At 43.6% G+C, this 12,117-nt stretch overlaps 2 protein-coding genes across 2 annotated transcripts; both read right to left on the bottom strand.

Moving 5' to 3' along the window:
* Positions 1 to 545: 545 nt before the first annotated feature.
* Positions 546 to 8,724, bottom strand: LOC139471313 (uncharacterized). Its single transcript, XM_071253619.1, has 5 exons — positions 8,643 to 8,724; positions 6,163 to 6,303; positions 3,205 to 3,342; positions 2,635 to 2,772; positions 546 to 925 (listed from the first exon to the last, which is right to left on the bottom strand). Exons 1-5 carry the CDS (start codon positions 8,701 to 8,703, stop codon positions 786 to 788), a joined length of 618 nt encoding a protein of 205 aa, XP_071109720.1. The 5' UTR covers positions 8,704 to 8,724; the 3' UTR covers positions 546 to 785.
* A 1,557-nt stretch (positions 8,725 to 10,281) lies between these two features.
* Positions 10,282 to 11,373, bottom strand: LOC139471281 (uncharacterized). The gene has a single exon (XM_071253582.1). The coding sequence runs from the start codon at positions 11,371 to 11,373 to the stop codon at positions 10,282 to 10,284; it is 1,092 nt and encodes a 363-aa protein (XP_071109683.1).
* Positions 11,374 to 12,117: the final 744 nt, after the last annotated feature.

Below are 12,117 nucleotides of genomic sequence, written 5' to 3'. Positions count from 1 at the left end.
GTGTGTCCTTGGTGCACGATTGCAGGTATTTGTGTTCTCATTGTTGAAGGTACAATGATTCGATGGCCTTTTAAGACAATGCCATGCTCTACACTGATGTCTAATATAATACCACACGGTGACAACCGCAAATATTTAAGAATAATATTAATATATATACAGTACAGATCACATGGTATTTAAAATATTTCTACGAATACTTTATATCCTTAAGAAAATCTCTCTTCTTTTTTAGCTCAGAGTATATACTTTGCGAACATAACAATGATTTTCCTTCGTGGATATTCCGGCTTAGAACAGGTCCCCTGCAACCTATGCTTGTTGTACGAGGCGACTTAAGGGATCGGATGGTTTTGCTTGGAGACTTGGTTAAATGCATATGCCTGTCACCGTTCCAACTCGGTGTAGGACGTTGCTCAAAATATCAATCACTGGATTGTCTGGTCCAGTTTCAAAGTTTTTACATAGCACCCGTCATATAGCTTGAATATTGCAGAGTGCGGCGTTAAACAACAACAGCAACGAAAAACATTATCATTTCCAAGTAAATATTTTATTTTGCAAAATGAATTTAAAGCATTTGTTTTAAAATTTGTTTAACTCAATTATGTGTTTTGGTGAGGGTGGGATGGGACAGAACAGAATAAATTATTTAGTTTATTAGCGATTCACGATTTCCAAATAGTGTTTCGTTGCAGAGGATCGAGAGGTCGAACTGACATATATTCGTCAATGGCTGCTATTAAAGCGCACGTAAAAAGCGTATGTACGAGGACATGTAGAGTTTATTGTCTTGGAGGGTAGCAGCAGTACGTGAAGGTGCTGTCTCCGCACTGAGTGTTGTCCCTGTCGCCGCCACAAGCCAGTGCAGACAGCAGAGTCTGGCATCTCCCCCCTTCTCTCTCACACGCTTCCATGGGGGTATCTGGAAGGGGGAATATACGACTAGGTTACCAATTCAGGTGTACGGGCAACCACCTACTCGATTATGCAGCGTTTTGTCTCCTGTTGTGTTAAATACCCTGGGCCCATTGGCTGCCAGTGCTCTAAAAAACATCCAATCAAAATACTTACACGAGCGATAGGACCCGCAAAGATAAGTGTTAGAATTGTTAGGTTTCGGACTTCAGCAAAAAAAGATTGTCGGAAGAGGCGACTAACGGGATCGGGTTTTGTTTGTTTGTTGTTCAACGCCGCACTCAGCAATATTCAAGCTATATGACGGCGGTGTGTAAATAATCGAGTCTGGACCAGACAATTCAGTGATTGACATCATGAGCATCGATCCATGCAACTGGGATACGGCATGCATCAACCAAGTCAGCGAGCCTGACCACCCGATCCCGTAAGGCTCCTTTTACGACAAGCATACTCGCCTTTTACGGCAAGCATGGGTTGCTGAAGACCTATTCTACCCCGGATCTTCACGGGTCACGGGATCGGGTGGTCAGGCTCGCTGACATTGTATCCCAATTGCGTAGATCGATGCTCATGATGTCAATCACTGGATTGTCTGGCCCAGATTCTATTATTTGCAGACCGCCTTCATAAAGTTTGGAATATGGCTGAGTGAGGTTATAAATAACAAACAAACATGAGCGAGAGAAATTCCGTCCGAGAGTTGAAGACAATGATGTCACGTTCGGAAACGAAAGAATGACGGCAAATAGGCCACGGGTATTTATAATGAAGGAATGAAGATGAAATACACTGGATCATTTAGGATTGGTTGGCCATGTCGTCTAAAGTAAAGCAGTCACTGCGGCGAGGTGCAAACCCCAGCAGCCAGCTGCAGGATTACATGCTAGTTGTTAGAATCCTAGCTACGCCCTGGTTATCTCCCTTGGTTTGTCACGCCACACCTGTGCTCGTGGATTTCAGCGCTTCAGGCCTATTACCCCTGTATTACAGACATGCAGTGATATAACTGAAATACTGTTCAAAGCAACAATAAACAAAACCACTCATCAGTATAAATGCAGTGAGACCTCGTTAGTTCAAAAGCCGGCTTGCGGGTGATTCCGGAACCATAATATTTTTTAAAGCACGACGTTATTTCACTGAGTGAGTGAGTATGGTTTTACGCCGCTTTTAGCAATATTCCAGCAATATCACGGCGGGGGTCACCTGGCATGGGCTTCACACATTGTACCCATGTCGGGAATCGAACCCGGGTCTTCGGGGTGGCGTGCGAACGCTTTAACCACTAGGCTACCCGACCGCCCCTGTTATTTCACTGAGAAAAGTATAAACGGGGTTTCAATATTCAAGAACATAAGCAACACAAAAATTATTCTTTTAAAAAAAAAATAAGATATGGTATATACTTGAGTGATATTTACTTTTGACAATCATTAATGTTTTCGAAAACTGAATTCTATGAACGTCTTTCTTATTGTTAATGGCATTACGTTGGAAAAGATTTCACGCTAAACAACCTTGCAGAATTTCAGCCATCAGGATAAATCAGTTATTTCCGAAAGACCACCTCCGTGGTCTAGTGGTAGAGCGTCCGCCCGGAGAGCGGAAGGTGGGGGCTAAAACAAGGACAGGTCGGTTCGGAGTCAGTGTACTGTGTCTGAGTGGGGTATTCATGTTAAACTGCGGCATGGTATCTCAGTGAGCTGTTTCTACCTTGAGCGTCCGCGCGGACACAGCAGTAGTTGCCCTGGACTTGAGGACCGCAGTCTGGGGTACCCTGAACCTCTTCCCCTCCACACACCAGCCCCGACTTGACATTCATGCACTGACCACCCATTGATGCGCAGGATGCTGTAACAGTAGGTGAGTGAGTGAGTGAGTGAGTTCGTGGGTGGGTTAGTGGGTGAGAGAGTATAACTCCGTGTTTTTCAAGTTCCTGCGGGGACAACGGAAGCATTTTACGTTGGCTTTAAGTAATTATCGCCCTCCCGCCCGCGCTGTTCGTTTAAGCGCACTGGAGTGGAGTCTGGTCAAGGTCTTCTTTAACTCAAGTTAAAGAAGTGACATTTGCCTTGTTAACCCCAGACACAGAGATAATCAGTGAGGATCTGGGATTCGAACCCACGATCAGCTGATCCTGACACACAAAAAGGACACAGAGCCAACCGCGGCGCTCTTTTGTGAGTATAATTGTGGATGTCTCCCAAAAGAATTACGTGTTTAGAGTCAGGACACATGGAGAACCTAATTATCAGGTTAAGTTTAAACCCTAAATCTGTTCACCTTGTGGGTTCCGTCTTACACAGCAGTAGTTGCCCTGTTGTACGGGGCCGCAGTCCGCTGTACCGAACACCCTCTCCCCTCCACAGGCCAGAGCAGACTTCAGGTTCATACATCGGCCAGCGAGAGACGAGCAGCTCTCTACAAACACATGGCAAACATCCTGTTCAGGTTCATACATCGGCCAGCGAGAGACGAGCAGCTCTCTTCTAAGACATGGTAAACATCCAGATTAGGTTCATACATCGGCCAGCGAGAGACGAGCAGCTCTCTACAAACACATGGTAAACATCCAGATTAGGTTCATACATCGGTCAGCGAGAGACGAGCAGCTCTCTACAAACACATGGTAAACATCCAGATTAGGTTCATACATCGGTCAGCGAGAGACGAGCAGCTCTCTTCTAAGACATGGTAAACATCCAGATTAGGTTCATACATCGGCCAGCGAGAGACGAGCAGCTCTCTACAAACACATGGTAAACATCCAGATTAGGTTCATACATCGGTCAGCGAGAGACGAGCAGCTCTCTTCTAAGACATGGTAAACATCCAGATTAGGTTCATACATCGGCCAGCGAGAGACGAGCAGCTCTCTACAAACACATGGTAAACATCCAGATTAGGTTCATACATCGGTCAGCGAGAGACGAGCAGCTCTCTACAAACACATGGTAAACATCTAGATCAGATTCATACATCGGCCAGCGAGAGACGAGCAGCTCTCTACAAACACATGGTAAACACCCAGATCAGGTTCATACATCGGTCAGCGAGAGACGAGCAGCTCTCTACAAACACATGGTAAACACCCAGATCAGGTTCATACATCGGTCAGCGAGAGACGAGCAGCTCTCTACAAACACATGGTAAACACCCAGATCAGGTTCATACATCGGCCAGCGAGAGCCGAGCAGCTCTCTACAAACACATGGTAAACATCCAGATCAGGTTCATACATCGGTCAGCGAGAGACGAGCAGCTCTCTACAAACACATGGTAAACACCCAGATCAGGTTCATACATCGGCCAGCGAGAGACGAGCAGCTCTCTACAAACACATGGTAAACATCCAGATTAGGTTCATACATCGGTCAGCGAGAGACGAGCAGCTCTCTACAAACACATGGTAAACATCTAGATCAGATTCATACATTGGCCAGCGAGAGACGAGCAGCTCTCTACAAACACATGGTAAACACCCAGATCAGGTTCATACATCGGTCAGCGAGAGACGAGCAGCTCTCTACAAACACATGGTAAACACCCAGATCAGGTTCATACATCGGTCAGCGAGAGACGAGCAGCTCTCTACAAACACATGGTAAACACCCAGATCAGGTTCATACATCGGCCAGCGAGAGACGAGCAGCTCTCTACAAACACATGGTAAACATCCAGATCAGGTTCATACATCGGTCAGCGAGAGACGAGCAGCTCTCTACAAACACATGGTAAACACCCAGATCAGGTTCATACATCGGTCAGCGAGAGACGAGCAGCTCTCTACAAACACATGGTAAACATCCAGATTAGGTTCATACATCGGTCAGCGAGAGACGAGCAGCTCTCTACAAACACATGGCAAACATCCAGATCAGATTCATACATCGGCCAGCGAGAGACGAGCAGCTCTCTACAAACGCATGGTAAACACCCAGATCAGGTTCATACATCGGCCAGCGAGAGACGAACAGCTCTCTACAAACACATGGCAAACATCCAGATCAGATTCATACATCGGCCAGCGAGAGACGAGCAGCTCTCTACAAACACATGGCAAACATCCAGATCAGGTTCATACATCGGCCAGCGAGAGACGAGCAGCTCTCTACAAACACATGGTAAACACCCAGATCAGGTTCATACATCGGCCAGCGAGAGACGAGCAGCTCTCTACAAACACATGGCAAACATCCAGATCAGATTCATACATCGGCCAGCGAGAGACGAGCAGCTCTCTACAAACACATGGTAAACATCCAGATTAGGTTCATACATCGGTCAGCGAGAGACGAGCAGCTCTCTACAAACACATGGTAAACACCCAGATCAGATTCATACATCGGCCAGCGAGAGACGAGCAGCTCTCTACAAACACATGGTAAACACCCAGATCAGATTCATACATCGGCCAGCGAGAGACGAGCAGCTCTCTTCTAACACATGGCAAACATCCAGATCAGAATTCGTTGGCATAGTGTCACACAAGGGACGGAAACATTGCCAATACGTCCCTGTTCTTGTTTAAACTGAATTGTGTATTTTCTCCACATACTAAACATATTGTATTCGACATATCTTTTCCAGTTTATCAAAGAATACCGATTTTGAACATTTCATCACGATATCACAAAAAAATCCACAACAGATGCTATTGATGGCACACGATCTGCCAGGTAACACTTTGTAACCACCCGAACCTCATTATAATTATATAATCGGTAATTTTGCTGAAAATTACCAAAATGTGATACTAACATGCCAATTGGAGTAATGATTGCTCTGTCTGTAAGAAATATTTTTTATATAGACCCAAGTTAATTTAACCCCCTTGTGGTCATGTGACCTACAAGTCAATATGTCCGCCATCATAATCAATTTTGGTAAGATTTAGCTCCCGAATGCACCCGTGTTGATAAAGAAAAGTGAACTCAATGCAAATACTAAAATCTGAAACTTTTATTGAATAAACATGAGCGATGTCCTTTTAAACTATCATAAAAAGTATAATGAAAAAAATGATGAGTCAGCTGTTTCCTACTTTCCCAATCAACAGAATCAGTTTAATGCAAGAGAACTGTCTTCCTGCGGGCAATTGTTGTAATTAAGATGGTTTATAGAATTTCACTATAATTTCCCCCCCAAATTCTTTTTCAACTAATGGGGTACTGGGGGTTTACTCTGATCCGGAATTCCGGCAATGGATACATTTTGGATACTATTTATATTACAACTTACTGTTCTTGAGAGGTACACAACAATAGTTTCGTGTGGGACATCCCGGGTTGTTGTAGTCACGAGTGCCGTCACAGAAGATGTCTGACGCGTCCGGGAGACATCTGCCCCCAATTTCTGCGCATGACGCGGTCTGTGCATGCGCTAAAAATCAATAATTTCGCATTTACTCAACATTGTGTGACATGCTTTCATTTAACACATTCAGTGGTTTTAACATGTTAAGTGCCTCCGGGTAGCCTAGTGGTTAAAGTGTTCGCTCGTCACGCCGAAGACCCGGGTTCGATTCCCGACATGGGTACAATGTGTGAAGCTCATTTCTGGTGTCCCCCGCAGTGATATTGCTGAAATATTGCTAAAAGCGGCGTAAAATCAAACCCACTCACTCTTACATGTTAGAACCCGTGAAGATCCGGGGTAGAATAGGTCTTCAGCAACCCATGCTTACCGTAAAAGACGACTATGCTTGTCGTAAAAGGCGACTGACGGGATCGGGTGGTCAGGCTCGCTGACTTGATTGATGCATGTCATCGATCCCAATTGTGTGGATGGATGCTCATGATGTCAATCACTGGATTGTCTGGTCCAGACTCGATAATTTTCAGACCGCCGTCATGTAGCTGGAATATTGCTGAGTGCAGCGTTAAACAACAAACCAGCCAACCAGGTTACATGTTAGAGAGCACCAGTTGCCTGATGCTGTAAGGCGCCATAATTCTCTTCACAGAATCGCCTCCCTTAGTCGGGGCAGGATCAGCTAGGTCAGAGTCAATATTATCATGTTGTATCCGCACCCATTAATGGGTGGTGTGGTTAGTCTCGTGTCTAAACCGTTTGATCATCATGCCTAAACTCCGGGTATTATCATATTGCATGAATAATGGTAGCTACAAGTTGACCTTGACCACTTGCATGGGCAGAGTATCTTTCCGAGGCAAGAGAGTTAACTGACTTTAAAAGTACAGTTTCCACCCTAGCCGAACAAGGCTGGAATTCCTGGGATCGATCGTAGCGTCACCAGTGGTTAATACGAGCTATGTCCCCTCCATGCCTCTCCTATGGACCAATCAGATTCCACCTCTCGTATCACTTGAATTTCTTCAAACAAAATGGCGGCGCCAAGTCAAGACGATCTGATCGATAATCAAGATCTATATTGTGTAAACGAGTCTTACATCACGCAGTGCATCAAATCACGTGAGCACCTTGATTAAAGACATGAAAAGATTTAGACAATATAGGGTGACAACGAGTTGGTGCTTCACACGTTTTGCAAATCTTTCAATCGGGCGAAATCTGCATGACAGTTTACGAACAGGATTTCGATTTCGTTGCTCGATTTTGATTGGACTATGCATAGACTCGTTAGTCCAGCCAAAATGTAACTCCATAATACCAGCCTAGTTCGGCTAGGGTGGAAACTGGACGTTTATTGTCAGTTAACTCTCTTGCCTCGGGAAGATGGTGCAGAGTTGTGTAAGAACGTCCGTCGTATGTTCGAATCCCAAATCACTCTGTCCTTATTTTCCAATTATCATACACGTCTCCGTGTGTTATAAACTTCTGTCACAGCTTACACGCCATGATTAACTGAAAAGTTAACATTCAAAGTGGGGTTAAGCCCAGTTCATTTACTCATTTGGCCACTAACGTGATCGGGTTGTCAGATTCGCTGACTTGTTTCATCCGAATTGCGAAGATCGATGCTCATGATGTCAATCACTTGACTGTCCATACTCGATTATATACAGACGGCCGTCGTACAGCTGGAATATTGCTAAATGCGACGTTAAACAACAAATAAACAAACAGACAAACAAACTTAAAGTTTGAAAAATTGGTATGAAAAGTACCAGACCTCTTCAAATGGCTGACAACAAGCCTTTATTTATTTCTTACACTTGCAGTTCCTCCTGGTATGATCAAATGCATGAAAATGAGTGCAAAGGAGCGTTTTTTCCAACTTCAAGAGAAAATATATGCCATATGCCCGAACTGTCCTTATCTACGTCTTCATGGATAATCAGTTTGGGTCAAAGATTTGGCCCATGTGAAATATTTCAGAATGTTCCTTAAATACTCTTAAATAAGAATTTGTGAATGAGTGAATGAGTATGGTTTTACGCCGCTTTTAGCAATATTCCAGCAATATCACGGCGGGGGACGCCAGAAATGGGCTTCACACATTGTACCCATGTCGGGAAGCGAACCCGGGTCTTCGGTGTGACGAGCGAACGCTTTATCCACAAGGCTACCCGACCGCCCATTGAGAATATGTGACATCGTTTAGCAATACTGTACATAACATGGTGTTGTTATAAGTCCTGTACACGAACGTGTTGAAATGATCACACATGTGATGACTTGCATAACCTTTTCTAAACATGTGGTCTTTTCTCATTAATATGCAAATCACGAAGGCTGAAATGGACATGGTGTCACCTTACCCTTCCCAGCAATATGGTTAGATAAAAAGTACTTACATATCCTTAACGAACTGCACAAGAAAGCAGCGAGAACGACAATCACCATACGTCCTGTCATTTCTAGAGATATGGCGAGATAGTGGCGTTACCGTCAAGGTCAAGGTCGGTAAATGCGGAACAAAAGCAGGATCCATTTAATGATAAGTGTCTCTGCCTGTGTTTGCGGACTGTGCTTGTGTGAATAGGGACTATTCAAGCTCGTAAACAGATTTTTTAACGGGAGCTAGGGTTCACGTGACATACAGCTTGCCAGATGCATCCTTTAATCGTTCTGTTTGCTTTGAGAACATATCAATAAATAAAAGTGACATTTTCGATATTCATAAGAAATTTCTGCCTAAAGCAGAGTCAATTAATCGTACGATTCCGACTATATCATGAGCATGTGAGTGAGTGAGCGAGTGAGTATGGTTTTATGCCGCTTTTTTAGCAATATTCCAGCAATATCATTGCGGGGGACACCAGAAATGGGCTTCACACATTGTACCCATGTCGGGAATCGAACCCGGGTCTTCAGCGTTACGAGCGAACGCTTTAACCACCAGGCTACCCGACCCCCCATGAGCATGTGAAGGGAAAGTTGACTCCTGGAAAGTTGAAGTCATCCCTCTTGTCATACAGTCTTGTTGAATGGGTTTTGTCACTCTGAACATCTTTATTCAAAGATCTAAAGATGAAACTACGGAAGCCTTTTAGGGCCATTTGTTTTTTTCGATACTAAGTTGAAATTTCAAGATATTAAGTTGAAATTTCGAGATACTAAGTTGAAATTTCAAGATACTAAGTTGAAATTTTAAGATAATAAGTTGAAATTTCATGATAATAAGTTTTTAACATCCTAAGATGTAAAAATATGTTTGAAGTGAATAATCTTGAAATATCAACTTAGTATTTTGAAATTTCAACTAAGTATCTTGAGATTTCAACTTCTCTATCTTGAAATTTCAACTTCTCTATGTTGAAATTTCAACTTCTCTATCTTGAAATTTCAACTTAGTATCTTGAAATTTCAACTTAGTATCTTGAAATTTCAAGAGAGTATAAAAAATAAATTAAAAAAAAATGGCCCTAAAAGGCTTCCGTAATGAAACAGATGAGGCGGTCTCACTGGTCGCCTTTATTTCTAGTTCAGAAGGGTAAATGTTTTAGTTACTTGTTATTAAACTGCACCCCTACACCTGGACCCACCGTGTTCACTAAACAGGCAAATAACACTTCTGTATTTTTTTGTATAAAAATAGATTATCGTTAAGGAATATGTGTAAACAATCATGGAGTACCTTGGAGAATAAGGACCTAAACACATTTAATATGTATTTAGTGGTGAAATATTGTATAAATATCCAAACACGAAATCAATATTTCTCTAGAGTCGGAACTACATGTACTTTCATTCTATGTCACAATGGTATTCAGAGTAAGATCATGAAAGTCATGCAAGAAAATACCTTGTAAAATTAACATTTCTTGTCAAATAAAATGTTTATCTGAGCTTGTGACCTGAAAAGTTGCCATTTTCACTCGTAGTTGCGCCTTTCATGAAAATGTCATATTTGCATGCCATTCGTTTAAGGCACTTCATTTGTCTGTGAAGAGTTGCATCCCTTATGCGTGTCAGGATCCTTTGTGCCTTTAGTTATTTTTTATCCCTGTCACGTGCTCTGTCCCCGTCCCTGGTTGTCATTTCTACCTCGGGAACGTAAAGTCTACAGTAAACACCATCCGGCCAGAATTTGTCCTGTATTTTGTGGGAATCATCACTAGCTACATCAATGAGCATTGTGTACGTTTGTCCTCCGGCCCTACCACGCCATGTCTTCATGTGTCGTGCATGTGTCAACCTTACACTTCTGTCAGCGGCATATCGCGTCACTGCTGCACTTACACCATCAATACTTGCAGGTCCCTTGAGACGAGACACCACATATTGTTCCGTTTTAATGTTCTTTTCTCCATCTGAGTTTGGTGTTTTGATATTCAGCTTATTTCCAACTGGGTGAGAGTGGTGATTTTCTACACTCCCAAATTTAAGCGTTCGTGTATCATTGCGCGATGGTTCATCAGCAATTGTAGACTTTTGTGTCCGTGCACATCTACCAACATCAGAAGCTGGACAATCTTGTGAGGGTGAGGTGCGAGTTACCCCTCGTCTGACAGATGGTGTTTCAGGAGTGAAATTCTTTTCACTGAGTTGTGCTGTCTCTGGTGGTGTTTGGGTCGCGATGTTGTTAAGGGAAACGGATGCTGATGAGGAAGATGTTTTTTGAAGCACCAGATCCATCTTTTCTGTCATGACGTCTAATTTGCGGAACTGATTAGTCACAGATGCGACTTCAGACTGGCATTTCGTCCCCTTCGTCCCCAGTTCTCTGTTTTCATTCTTCAGTAGCTTTATTTCATACCGCATCTTCTGTTCATTGATACGGTAGGCATACAACTGTTCATTGAGAATTCGATTAGTGTCCTCCGCCCGGCTTACCGCGTCCTTTAAATGGTGTATTTCTGCATCCTTGCACATCTCTAACCTGTCCAGTTTATCAACTACAAAGGACATGTTTTCACTGACCATCTGTTTGATCTCCATGACGGCTTTAAACAAAGATGTCAAGTCAATATTATCGCCGCAGATCCTTGTCCTGACACACACGCTGTCGTTGGGAATGGTGTAGCTGCGCCCGTCCACGCCCCCGCGAGACTTGCTCGTTTCGTTGTAACTCGGGGCTGTCATGTTGCGACGAACTGTAACCACTGAATTTTATCTGAAACCAACCAACACCACCATGATCATATGGACAGTCCCGGGCGGGAGAGAAAAGAAATTACACTACAGCTCAAAAGTAAATTCCCTGACGTCAGAGGAAGCTGAACGCGCCCAAAACGTCAACACAAACTACAAATTGAGTCGTGACTTTCTTGTTTAACGCGCCCTTCGGTAATATAATTTTGAGTTGTTGTTTATTCTGTATGTGGTTTGGGTATTCCTAACATCGTATACACGCATAGAGGCGAAGCACGGTAGCTCTCTGGTACCTCATGCTTCTCGAAAGTCGGTACCCTGTGATTTTATGTTTTGTTTGTTTGTTTGTTTGTCGCACTCAGCAATATCCCGGCTATTTGACGGCGGCCTGTAAATAATCGAGTCTGGACCAGACAATCCAGTGATTGATGTCATGGACATCGATCTACGAAATTGGGATACGATGACATGCATCAACCAAGTCAGCGAGCCTGACCACCCGAACGCGTTTGTCGCCTTTTACGACAAGCATAGTCGCCTTTTACGGCTAGCATGGGTTGCTGAAGACCTATTCTACCCCGGATCTTCACGTTTGCGGTGATTTTAGCGAGTACATATAAATGCTGTATCCATGTGAAAATCGCACGTAAACTTTGGGCGTGACGAGTGAACTGCTGGTTAATTCGAGTGGCCCGAGAGGGTTGTGGTATCTTGATATTTTGCGTTCATGTTTTC

This window comes from Haliotis cracherodii, unplaced genomic scaffold (assembly GCF_022045235.1).
Source record: "Haliotis cracherodii isolate W230 unplaced genomic scaffold, xgHalCrac1.p SCAF_22, whole genome shotgun sequence".
NCBI lineage: Eukaryota > Metazoa > Mollusca > Gastropoda > Lepetellida > Haliotidae > Haliotis > Haliotis cracherodii.
The sequence above is the reverse complement of the archived record's forward strand: the minus strand, read 5'-3'. Positions and strand labels throughout refer to the sequence as shown.